Here is a 13,321-nt window from a genome sequence, read left to right as displayed (position 1 = left end):
ACTGAGGTCCCATAATTTTCTAGACACATGAGATTTATATCTGACCCACAAGTTTGACCACCCAGCATGGTAAAATCATGTTGATGTATCCAGTGTTTCCTTTATTTAAGATGTGTGTGTGTGTGTGTGTGTGTGTGTGTGTGTGTGTGTGTTTGCCTATAAACATGTCTGTACACTCTGTGTGTTCCTGGTGCCTGCAGCACCAGCGGAGGCTGGCAGAAGTCCCCCTGGTACTGGAGTTACAGACAGGTGTGAGCCACCATGCGGGTGACCAGAACTGCACCAAGGCCCTCTGTGAGATCAGCAAGGGTTCTTTGTGGCTGAACCACTTTTTCAGCCCTGGAATCCAGTGTTTCAGGTTAAGGTGCTGACCTAAACTTTCCTGTTAAAGTCAGAAAAAAAAAGTCACTTCTCTGTAGTACCTTAGGTAAGACTGTAGACAAATTCACTGTAAGATTTCAAAGCATGCGGAGTCACTTTCCTACTCCCTGGCTGACTAAGGAGGAATGCACTTCCTGTCTTTGACTCCAGAGTCTAAATAAAAAGGGAAAAACTTCCTGTGATGCAGGTTTGGGCCCCTAGCTTTCAACAGAGAAAGGCACAGAGCAGGCAAACCCTAACCCCTGCATGTTCCCTTAGAAGATTCAGCTTTTCTAACTGCTGTCTTCAGCTTCCTTCAAAAACTGCAAGTGGCTGAAATCCACACTCTCAAGTTTTGAATTTTTAAATTTAGTATGCAACACTAACTCTTGTCACGGTAATTTATCTTGGGACAGAGTGTTTTATTTAAATGACACACTTAAACGAGAGTTTCCCAAGAATAAATGTCTATTTTTATCACTAGTCTTCAAATGTAGAAGTTTATCTATTCTATTGCTTGAAGCCACGTTATAGGGGTGTTGAAAGTCTTGTGCTCATTCATATGTGCATGAAATGTTCTCCCTCAGTACTGTTTAAAACAAACGTCCTAAATGACTATGGATGTTGGAATAACAGGTTCAATGCCTTAAATTTCAACCAAGTAGAGCTGGGATGACGAAGTTAGGAAAACATATTCATAAAAAACATCACAATACCTTCACAGCACTGTGGAAAGTCCAACCATGTCGCCAAGCATGTGCCATCACATCCAGTGAAGGCCAGGAAGCAGTGCAAAGACTGGGATGGCAGCCCATAGCACCTGCGGATGAAAACTCACCTTCCCTGTGAGACCTTCCAGCTCAGAGGCATGCAATCAAGAGTCCTCTAATATCCCAGAAGCAGAAAGACACACAGGGTATACACTCACTCATAAGTGGATACTAGACATACAATCTAGGATAAACATACTAAAATCTGTGCATCTAAGGAAGCTGGTCAGGAAGGAGGACTCTGGCTAAGATGCTCAATTCCCATTCAGAAAGGCAAAGAGGATGGACATTGGAGGAGGGAGAAAATAGGGAACAGGACAGGAGCCTATCACAGAGGGCCTCTGAAAGGCTCTATCCTGCAGGGTATTGAGGCAGATGTTGAGACTCATAGCCAAACTTTGGGCAGAGTACAGGGAATCTTATAAAAGAAGTGTGAGATAGTAAGACCTGGAGAGGACAGGAGCTCCACAAGGAGAGCAACAGATCCAAAAAGTCTGGGCACAGGGGTCTTTTCTGAGACTGATATTCCTGCCAAGGACCACTCATGGAGATGTCCTGGAACCCCTGCACAAAGGTAGCTCATGGCAGTTCAGTATCTAAGTGGGTTCCACAGTAATGAGAACAGGGACTATCTCTGACATGAACTGATTAGCCTGCTCTTTGATCACCACCCCCGTGAGCGGGGAGCAGCCTTAGCAGGCCACAGAAGAAGACAATGTAGCCACTACTGATGAGACCTGATAGACTGAGGTCAGAGGGAAGGGGAGGAGGACCTCCCTTTTCAGTGGACTGAGAGAGGGACATGGGTGGGGCAGAGGGAGGATGGGATTGGGAGGGGAGGTGGGATGGAGGTACAGGGGGTATACAAAGTGAACAAACTGTAATTAATAAAAATAAAAATAATTAATAAAAAAGAGCCCTTTAGCTATAACACAAGCACGGTGGATGGGGAACTCCTGGGACAGACATTAGGCACTAGACCACAAGGGCACAAGCATCCTCAAAGAAACACAGACTGTGGAATCTTTTAAGCTACAGTGTGACCAGATTGCTGCAACAGAGCTCCCTCTGTGAGTGAAGTTAGGAATACGCTCCTGACAGCTGCGAGTGAATCCCTCTCATGTAGCATGCTTGGCTGTGAATGCAATGTCAGTCTGTTAACACAGCAATCCAGGGGGGCGAGGTGGATGGGCCCTTTGGCTGTACTTTAATATGCTAAATATAACTTTGATTCATTTGAGAAGGGAGAATAGGAATGAATTAGGTCTAAAATGCATTGAAAGACAGTAAACTCTATTATTGTATAAATGGGGCTTGGCACCAAATGACACATTTTATTAAATGTAATGTGCAAAATAGAACGAAGTGACCTCTATTCAAAAAAGGTATAAGACGGGATTATGTAAAAGGCTTCAGTACTCGTTCTCAATAAAAAGAAATCTGGCTTTATAAAAATACATAAAATAGTCATGGATTTATACCATTAATTTACATAAGATATTTTTCATATAAAACAAAGTTATAAAATACTTTTAAAAACACCTTTTTTATATGAAAGTTATTCCCAGTATAAAATTTTTATAACTTTTTTTGTAATTTTGGTTCATCTATATAAATAAAGCATTTTTTCCTTTTAAAACCATGTAAGTCCATTTAAAAACATAGGGTTCTGTCTCTTTTAAATAGAAGCCCAGGTGAGGTAGTATGCGGGAGCTTCGCTGCAGCCCCGTCCAGTCTATGTGTCCACGTCACAAGGCTGGCAGTCTGGAGTCCTGTGAGTGCCCAACGTCTGTTGGTAAGTACACCTGTGATTTTCTTCCTGAAAATCTGTCCTTTGTTTCTCATCTTCCTCTGACTCAGAGTCCAACCCGGGTGTGGAGAACTTCCCGTGAAAGGGTCTTGGCTGACTCTCTGGTGGTTGTGCAAAGCTTGAGAAGGCATCCAGGTGCGGCCTCCTCAGAGGTTTTCCAAAAGTACCTGTAAGAAAAGAAAACCCTACTGAGTGCTTGGGCCCTTTTGCTAGCAAGTAAATGGACACTGAAAGGGGCAAGCATGTTTCCATTAACATGGATCAGCATTTCCTAAGTCCCTAAGCAGGTGTAGGTCAGTACCGTGAAGAGACTACTGACAGAACACCTGCACACCCGCTTATTTAAAGCCATCAAATAAATGCATCCATTTTCATCTCTTCACGAAGCTCCTGAAGCCTGTCACCTGAAAAGTGCTCCCGGACCTTCTGCTTGAGAATGCGTAAGGCCATGATTCTCCGAGAAGGGTCATTTCGCAACACAGAATCAGTTCTGCCTGAATACAGCCAGCAGTCTTTCATCAGCCTCTTGTCCTGCCCTTTCTTCAACGGCAGCAAAACATCATCCGATTATCTAAAATTCCTTCCCTACTTCTACAAAACATACTTTTTCCCTTCAGGAAGGTATATAAATAATCATACTGGGACAACGGGTAAAATTTCTTAAACACTTAAGTAAAAATGGTTTGGAATCCTCCTTGAGAAACAAACCAAGAACACAAAAACAGGCCACAGCAGGTTAAGGCTTGCCTTCCCAGAGTGCTTCCCTCAGCAGAAAGAACGCCCACTCCCTGCTCTTCCCTCCGTCTGTTCCCACACACACGAGACCAAAACCCTCATACTCCGTCCGTGGGGCCAGCTGCTGTCTGAGCCCACTGAGGTGTGCTGCAGGCGCCGTGGGCCTCCTGCTGAAGATAGGCTCCCTCTTGTCTGGGGCTAGACTAGGTAGGGTGCCACTGTCCCAGTTTCCACTGCGAGTTCAGTTAGAAGTCGCCAGACATACGAAACCACAGCCATGCCGAGTATACAGCTCCACCCCTCAGGCTGCCATTACCCAAAACCTCTTTTTCCACATGGCTGACAAGCTCAGCTCCTAAGTTATTTCCCAAACTCTTGACTCCTCCATGCCACACACACAGCATAATCCAGAAAGCTCCCGGGCTCAGGTACAAATTAAATAGATACCAACTCGCAAGACCCACCTGAGTGCATTTTAGAAACGTCTGCGTCTCAGAGGTTATTGCAGTGACATTAGGAAGGAAACCAGTGTCCAGAGCTTTGAGTGTGAGTCGGAGAAGTAAAGTAATTCCCAGCTGGAAAAACTTACCCATGAAAGAGTTGCTTGAAGCAACTGATCCTGGTTCCAGACTTGTACTAAAATCCAAAGAGGACTTGTGTAGACATACAGTCTGAATCGCAGGTCCCTCATTCTGGGAGTAGGTGGAGTTCATGAGCTTTCTCGGGTGTGGCCATGGGATGCTACTGAGGCTCCGTTCACAGGGCTCCTCTGAGGGGTGGGCACAGGGGAAGCAGTCCTTCTTCATGTAGCTAGGCTCATAGTGGTCCATTAAAGCTATCCTGGGGTCAGAGCTGCAACCTTTGCAAGTACGGATGTGCAAAAGAAAGGGATACAGTTAGCATGTCGAGAAGAAGTTACAGGAAACAAAACAGTATTTGAGCAAGAAAACCATACCTGGAAGATAAACTTCAAATGGATCTGGTCCGTAAACATTCCCCTTCAAGTACACAGGGCCTGTGGAACCCACAAATGGGCATAGGAAGGGATCAGGGGTAGCTTCCACATCAGCCTCACTGCTGTTGTCAATATGGCAGGCCCCTTTAAAACACATCAAATGCCATTCAACATTCTTCCTGATTCTGCATTTTCCATATTTATAGAAGAAAACTTGGCTAGAATGTGATAAAAATGAAAACATGTACACACGTATGGAATTTTTCCTATTTCTTGAGCCCCATGCATTTGGGCTTAAAATGAAGCTAACCTTGGGAGGAGACTAAATGCTTCATCGGGATCCACCAATCCACAAATCCTATTTGTGTTTTAAGGGAAACGGATCTATGCCTACAGCCATGGTATGACCTCTTGGGAATGTTGCTTTCCCATAAAATGTCACAATTGACTAGAACCATGGAGTGACATTTGGCTAGAAACCTCTTAGTGTCCTACCTCAAGGATGACTCAAAAACCAAACCAAACCATCTCAGGGCAGTTAGCAATGCACATGGCTGTGGGAGGACTACATAGGGTCTTGGAGTTGCCATGGAGACAGAGGATGAATGCTGAATGTGTGTTTGGAGGCGCTGGAGCTTCTCCTGACTCTTCTCTAGCACTTCTGTCCCTTAACAACGCTCTTACTCATGTGTTCCCAATTAGCTTCATTATGCTGGACAAAGGCTGGATCTCTGCTCTTTGCCAACATTCACATTCACTTCACGCTTGGATTTTCTGTCTCTACCTGTTCTTACGGTTTTGCCAAGCACTATATAGCTGGTCTGTCTGCCTGTTTGCTTGTTTGCTTCCTTCCTTCTTTCCCTTCTCCTTCTTTCCCTTCTCCTTCTTTCCTTCCTTCCTTCCTTCCTTCCTTCCTTCCTTCCTTCCTTCCTTCCTTCCTTCCTTCCTTCCTTCCTTCCTTCCTTCCTTCCTTCCTCCCTCTCCTCTCCTCTCCTCTCCTCTCCTCTCCTCTCCTCTCCTCTCCTCTCCTCTCAAGTATTTGTCTCACCCATGACTAAACTCTGAACTGAGAACAAGCATCTTCCTTTTAATTGTGCAGTCTGGTATGGAGCAAATACAAATACTCAGTAAAGACTTGTGGCAAAGCATAAAATGCTGAGGATAGCCACAGAAATGTGTCACATGCAGAGTCCTTGGCATGTGCCGAGCACCAGGTACTCCGTTCTCTGTCTTGACTGGAAACCAGCTATCTGGGAAGGGCTTCAGTGGCCTGCTGACATCAGGAATGGGTCTGGGCAGGGAGACTCCCACATCATACCTCCTCCACAGTTACTGTAGATACATAAGGCACCTACAATAGAGGTCACATCAGCTTCCTGCTATGGTCTGTAAGCTATCTGGCCTCCGACACTATTCAAGCAATGTCAACGGAGAACGTGCAGCACCAAAGAACATTTACATGAAGAAAATATGACAATCTGCACAGAAACTACCTTTGACCTAATTTGCTATCTTTTTTTTTCTTTTATCATAAAAAGGTGCTTTTCAAGAGTTTGAGAAAGGATATAAAATGTGTGTGTGTGTGTGTGTGTGTGTGTGTGTGTGTGTGTAAAAATAAAAGATCAGATAGATCCCTCTGGAGCTGGAATTACAGGCACTTCTGAGCCACTGGGATCCAAGCCAAGTCCTCCGTAGGAATAAGTACTCTTAACAGCTGAGCTATCTCTCCAGGACACTGACATTGGAATTTTGGGGGATTGCCATGAATTTGTAGATTCCTTCTGATAGTATAGCAATTTTCTCAATATTAATTCTTCTGATCCATGATCATGGGAAGTCTTCCCATGCTCTACACTTTTCTTCAATTTCTTTGTTCTGATTTTAAAGTTTTACTTGCATTGGTTTTGATTTTTTTTTTTTTTTTGCTTTCTTGTTTGAAATTTATTCCCTTAGCAGCTATAAAAGGATCCTATGCCTACTCAGAGGGATGATCCTCTTTCTCTGAGAGTTCCTTACTGTTTGTCCACAGCATTCAGTCTTTAATAAAACTTTAATGATACTTTTACATCCATTCTGGAAAGCAGATGGGGAGGGAAGAGGAAGGGGAGAAAAGGAAAGGGGAGGAGAGGGAGGGGAAAGAAGAGGGAAAGGAGAGGAAGGGGAAGAGAGAGAAGGGAAGAGGATAAGGAAGAGAGGAATGGGGAGTGGAGGGTGAGGAAGAGAAAGGAAAGAGAAGGGGAGAGAAGGGAGAAAGGGGAAGGGGAAGAAGGGAAGAGGAGGGGGAAAGGAGGGAGAAGGGGAGGGGACAGAGAATTATAGCTTTGCTAATAACCTTGGGCCAGGTCCTCAGCACTGTTATCAACTTCTACAAATGACTATTACACACAGGACTCCCCTGTGACTTCAGAACAACACGGACATCTCAGACACTCACCAGCTCCATCATGTTGTGGTAAGAAAAATCCGCCTCCTGAGGAAGTGATGAACTGGTGGTGACTTCCACTTTCTGAGGAGACATACCCGTCCTGTCTGTCAGCTAATGTTCCCTGAGAGGAGAGATAACTGGGGATATCGGCTGGCAAGTTGGTCTCATCTGTAAGGAGGCAAATGCATTCCATCAACAGTCCTGCCCGCCGCCTCTGTGCAGGCGGCACAGCACAGGCTGCTCTGGCTCCTGTAGCATCCCCTCTGGGAAAAGCAGGAACGGCACGTGATGGCTTTTCAGCTCTGGGACACTAGTTAATGTTGGTGTCATTACTCAGGAAATTCACCCCTGGGTGAATTTCAAAAGCACATGTTCAATTGATCATGACTCAAAAACATGAATCCAGGCCCTTGGTCACCCTCCATTTCATCAGTAGCAGAATTTGCAGCCAACCCTATATACACACAAAGTGCTGCGTGTGCGTGTGCATGTGTGTGCGTGTGCGTGTGTACACAGACACAGAGCACTGCTGCTCTTTGAGAGTGAGTCAACTCAGCTGGCGCCGGCGTCCCTTTGCTCATCGTGGAGAAGGGCAATTTCCCTCTATCCTGATTAGGTTTTAATACAAAGATTAATCTTTGTGCACTGACCTATCAGGCTGGCGTGTAATTTTTAGCTAAGCGTATTCCTGCAGCCTGCAGCCAATGAGTCACCCCTCTGAGACAGGCTCAGACTGGGAGCCACATTCTAGCAGGGAATGTCCGAGAAACCACAACTACACACGACCGGTACGTTTGGGGCCGAGCTCGTGCTTACACACCTGTGTTGGTAACGCTGCAGTCCTCGTTCCTCCGCCTGGTGTGGTATATGATGACCACCCACACGAGGGACGTGCCCACCACACAGCAAACCACGGCTATGATGACGACGCCCACGGTGGCCCAGCCATTGTCATCTAGCGAGGGGGCAGTCATGTGAGGGGAGTCGCAGGTAGGAGAGGGAATCACGCTGAGGCGAACGTTGCCTCGCTCCGTGCCGACGGTGTTGGACATCTCACACGTGTACTTGCCGGCGTCACTGACGTCAGAGTCCACAATGATCAGCAGCTGATTGCCTGCTGCGAAGAAGTGCCTCTCTGTCACCACCAATGGGCTGTCGTCTTTCGTCCAGTTGAGCCTGGGGGGCGGGCTCCCGCCCGCGATGCACTGCAGGACCGCCGTTTCTCCCTTGGTGACTGTTCTGTCCAACAGAGGCCGCAAAAAGGACGGTGTCTCTGAAAGCGCAAGGTTTCAGTTTCTGAAGTGAAAACTGGGTTCTGCGTAAGACCTAGCAGCTGAATTTATTTAAATCGTATACTACTACCGCCCACTGGATGAGCATATTAAAGAGCCCCAGACACGGCCACCTCTGACCATGTCAACCATCCGACCAGTTAAGGGTGCCATCCTCCCTCAGTTGTGGAAAGGTTAGTTAACTGGTAGTAGGAAGATAGAACATTTTTAAAAGTCTAGAAGTTGTGTAAAAATAATTTCACGCAGAAGACTGGGTGGATGCGTCTCAAACACTTTTGTTTTTCTTTATTGTGTTTACTTATGTGTATTATATGCATGTGAGAAGGTGCATGAGAGGTGCTTGGAGTCCAGCGAGGGTGGGCTCCCTGGAGCTGGAGTTGATGACAGGTGAGAACTGTTCCTTGTGGGTGCTGGACCCCAACTCAGGTCCTCTGAAACAGCACGCACTCTTAACTACTGAGCCATCTCTCCAGCCCCACAATTACTCTTTTAAAATTAAATTTCTCATGCCAGAAAACTAGGTCTGTATGAAGACCCTGGGCCTGCTTCTGTTACCTGGCATCTTGGTAGGTTATTGTAACTCACTCAAAGACACATGGATCATGTACTTGTTCCCAATCTGACAAACAGGTGAGAGGTAAGAATGAGGACTTCCACAGAGACATAGGAGGCAGAGCAAAGAGATGACGGGTCATCCCTATCTAGCTATAGATGCTTTCTTACACATTCCTAACGACCAATGGCCGTGATTAATCCTTGTGCACAAGGACAGCCCTGGAGATTACACCTGGAGTGAAGGGGTCACCTCCCTGACCACAAACCTGAATGTGGATTCAGAGCTAGCCAGTGGCTGTTTGGTTTTTTTGAAGGCAGAGCTCTCTGGGTCTTTATCTAGCTCCCTCCCTGCCCCAACCGTCACCCCTGTCTCCTTGACCCAGCCCCAGTCCCTCCTCCACCAGCCACCCACCCCCAGCAGCTCCTAGCATGGCAGGTCAGCAGGGATTCGCAGTCTTGAGAAACCACCTCACCTAGCACTGTCAGGGTGGCGCTGGCAGAGATGCTCCCTGCACTGTTCTGTGCCGTGCAGCTGTACACCCCAATGTCCTCGATCTTCACGTCCACTATGAAGAAGACATCATCCTCAGGCATCACGTGCATCCGTCTCTCCCGGGCGGCTGGGAAGTCTGTGCCTCCATCCTTCTGCCAGGCTATCTGTGGGGCGGGGTGTCCCACGGCAGCACACTCCAGGCGGGCCATGGCCCCAGCTCGGACGGTGAGGTCCATGGGGGTCTTGGTAAATGATGGCAGCACTGAAATCACAAATCCATGCAGCTGTGACACTGCTTCTCTTGCTGGGTGCTCACAGAGGTGGCAGCCCAGGTAGGGTGGGGCTCTTCCTAACTCAGAGACAGGGAAACTGAACTTGCGCTGGAGAAATGAAAGAGCTTGCTCGGGGTTACAGGGACGCAGGTGTGATGGAGTCACGACACAAGGGTCATAAGATCTTCAAATGGAAGGTGCTCCTGGCATTCTTTGGCCACATTTTAGTTTTCTCAATAATTAAGTGTGAGATCTTAAGGAAAAATAATCAATAAATCTCTCTGTAGTGTGAGCATGCACTTCAACTATTTTTCCCCAGTCCTGCAGGACCTAACATTTTGTGACTTTATCCCGATCTACACTCTCAATTCTCCTATGTGTCAGGCCTTGGCAATTGCTTGCTGAATGAATTCATTAGTGAATCATATCCTGAATGTTCTACCGGGCAGACATTAACAGCTAAAATGATAGAGTGGCCAGCATCCAAGCTACAGTCCTAGGCTACAACTGTGGGATTGTATGCCTGCCGTGCAAATGCTTACTAACAGTGGCTGCTGTGAATGCGATCACTGAGCAACCCAAATTCCAAGGTCCTCCAGCAAGCCACTGACAGACACATTACCTTATCTATAAATCACGACTTTTCTAGGACCTGGCACTCGGTATCTCTTTATTTCTTATGTGCTTTGTTGTTCTGCCTGCACACCTGTCTGTAAGAGAGTGTTAGAGACAGCTGTGAGCTGCTACGTGGGTGCTGGGAATCAAACCCGGGTCCTCTGGAAGAGCAGTCAGTGCTCTTAACTGATGAGCCGTCTCTCCAGCTCCATCTCTTATGGAAAGATGGTTAAGTCACTTGCTGAGAGTCACATAAATATGTATTAAGAGTGGCAGGATTCACACCCAGAGCTCAGTTAAAGGCCGTATGCTTTAAATAAACACTTTGTGGTCCTTCACATCACAGTGCCCCTGAGAGAGCAGGTGTCTGTTTCATCTTAATTCCTGTTCAACCTGAACATTTAGTGAGGTGAAACCAATATCCCAATAATCAAGAACAGTGATTGTGTGTAGTGAGAGATGGGAAATGAGGTAGGTGGGAGACTATGAGAAAGAGAGCAGAGGTAGGGAGAGAGGGAGAGAAAGGGCTGCAGACAGGCACTGCTACTGTTTCTGAAGCTGTGGGTTACGCACTATTCACAGTGAGCTTGGCTTTGACGGAGTACGATGAACCGAAGTGGTTGGAGATGACACACTGGTATTTCCCTTCGCTGGTGAACTCCACACTGCGCAGACGCAGGATAGTGGTATACTCCATCACCTCTCCTCCCTGGGCCCGGAGGTGCGCGTAGTTCTCCATTTCAGCGTCCTGAAGTACTTCGTTGTCTTTCTTCCAAGCGAAAGTCATCGGGGAGTCGCTACTGCTGGCAGCCAAGCAGGTAAAACTCACGTTGGAGCCTTTTATTGCTGACTGTGTTTCTGGCTGGACTGTGATCTGGGGTTTGGGAAAATCATCTGTCGAAAGTGGAGAGGAGGAAACAAAATGGCATGAAGGCCTGAGCGTATACCACCGCTCAAATGCCAACACCAGGAAACAAAGCAGAGGGTGGCGCAGGCTGACCCTACCTATGTCTCACAGAGAGGCCAGCTGTCCCAGGGTCCAGTGACAGAGTCTGTCCAGTGAAGACAAAGGCTCCATCATAATGATGGAGAAAAGTGTTACCTTGAAATGATCATACAAGTTTGTGCCATATGCCTGGCGTTTTGTGTGAGCAGAAGAAGAGCAGTGAAGAAGTCACAAGGGAAATTAGAGCATATTTAAAACTGAGTGATGCAGCAGGCTCACACCGGCTGACAGCAATTAAGTGACTATTCCAGAGGAGCCTGCAGAGAGAATCTGCTGGATTGCCAGCACAACGGAGTGATTTAAGTGTGAGGTGACAGGCCCACCAGCTAGCCTGGTCTGCTCTCAGCGCATCTTCATGTACTAAACTGCCACAGGATATCCTGTGCACATGGAGGATTACCATGTTGATTACCATTAAACACAAGAATATATGTACATATATCATATATCAGTTATATATGTATTATGTATATAATACACATATGTATACATTATATATACACACATATATACATTATATACATATATACACGTATACACAAACACACACACACACACACACATACATATTTATTTTTCTCAACAGGGTCTCATTATCTGGCTCTGGTTGTCCTCATTCAGTAGAGCAGGCTGGCTTCAATCTCACAGGGATCCCCCTGCCTATGTCTCTACACTGCTGGGATTAAAGGTGTGTGCCACCCAGCAAGAATATTTTTTTAAGGAAGTAAAGAAAGGCTGATTAAAATATTCCAGGCTCACAGACGATCTTTGAATGTGGTTCCCAAGAACTGCAACCTTTTGCCCCAGCTCTCCATCAAACATCAGTGGCAAACAATCCTAACCCACATCATCAGGACATCAACAAGCGGCTGTAGAGCCCACGTGTTCCTGCAGAGGACCTGGGGTTGATTCCCAGCACCTCCTAACTGTAACCTCAGTTCCTGCTGTTCCTCTTCCGGCCCTATGGGCACCTGCAGAGACATGCTTCACAACACAGACAACAGGCTCACACAGACAGTAAAACAGTGATCAACAAAAAGCAAACAGACAGAATGAGCAAAAAGGCCAAAAATAAATGGAAGCAAATGAAAAAGCACGTGCAAGCTGGCCCAGGGCTGGGCCCGAGGCAGCCAGTCCATCAATCAGGCTGCTGCACAGCCTGCCAGTGCTACACTATAATTAGCACTGGGCAACTCTCTCATTCTACGCGGTTAGTTCTAGTTCTCTGTTACTTTTTGGAAGAGGTACCTTTTCTGAACTCCAGTTTCTCAGAGATGGTCTAAATAAACCTTGAAGGAAACTACAGATCTCCCCACATGGACTTCTGGATAACGGCTAATCTGAAAACACAAGTTTTCAGGGCTCTGACCACGGCTCCACTGCCAGCTTCCTACCCTGTGGCTGTGGGTTGTTGGAATAGGACAGTTTCTTCTGTGTGATTCTTTGAAATCTCCATTCCATAATCAGTGTTCTGATTCACAACACAGAAGGAAAAACAAACAAACAGACAAACAGACGAGCACTGTGGATGGTGCCTATGTTTCTGTCCCACAGCACCAGGGAGTTCGCACACCCAGGCTAGAGAGCCAGGAGATAAAAAGTGCGAGGAAGAAGGAGCTTATGGGATAATGCCAAAAACTTGTCTGGATCCAAAACCTACATCAGGGATTTTACTTCCAAAAAACTGCTGACACCATTAAATTCTGCAACCTAATATATATATATTATAAATATATAATTATATATAATATGTAATACATAATTACATATAATTATTATATATATATAACTATAGTATGTGATAATATATAATCTAATATAGTAGTATATAAATCCATGCATAGTAATGCACTCCTCTAGTCCCAGCACAAGGGAAGCAGAAAGCAGGTTGATCTCTGTGAATTTGAGCCCAGCCTGGTCTATAGAGTAAGTTCCAGGACAGCCAAGGCTACACAGAGAAACCCTGTATAAAGGAAAGAAAGAAAAAAAGAAAGAAAGAAAGAAAGAAAGAAAGAAAGAAAGAAAGAAAGAAA

The 13,321-nt window shown here is 46.1% G+C and overlaps 1 protein-coding gene across 2 annotated transcripts in view; it reads right to left on the bottom strand.

The window, feature by feature from the left end:
• Positions 1-2,426: 2,426 nt before the first annotated feature.
• Lrig3 (leucine rich repeats and immunoglobulin like domains 3) overlaps positions 2,427-13,321 on the bottom strand; it is a 46,440-nt gene continuing 35,545 nt past the window's right edge. The window contains exons 13-19 of one of the 2 annotated variants that reach the window (XM_055612079.1): positions 10,856-11,176; positions 9,376-9,657; positions 7,876-8,328; positions 7,065-7,223; positions 4,631-4,774; positions 4,265-4,534; positions 2,427-3,107 (exon numbers count right to left, since the gene is read on the bottom strand). In XM_055612079.1, coding sequence (XP_055468054.1) covers positions 2,866-3,107; positions 4,265-4,534; positions 4,631-4,774; positions 7,065-7,223; positions 7,876-8,328; positions 9,376-9,657; positions 10,856-11,176 — 1,871 coding nt within the window. In that variant the 3' untranslated portion in view covers positions 2,427-2,865. The remainder of the gene's footprint in view (positions 3,108-4,264; positions 4,535-4,630; positions 4,775-7,064; positions 7,224-7,875; positions 8,329-9,375; positions 9,658-10,855; positions 11,177-13,321) is intronic. The other variant, XM_055612080.1, reaches the window with a different exon arrangement.

The sequence above is a fragment of the Psammomys obesus genome, unplaced genomic scaffold (genome assembly GCF_907164565.1).
Source record: "Psammomys obesus unplaced genomic scaffold, mPsaObe1.curated_primary_1811, whole genome shotgun sequence".
Taxonomy (NCBI): Eukaryota; Metazoa; Chordata; class Mammalia; order Rodentia; family Muridae; genus Psammomys; species Psammomys obesus.
Note: the sequence above shows the minus strand (reverse complement) of the source record. Positions and strands in the feature narration are given on the sequence as shown.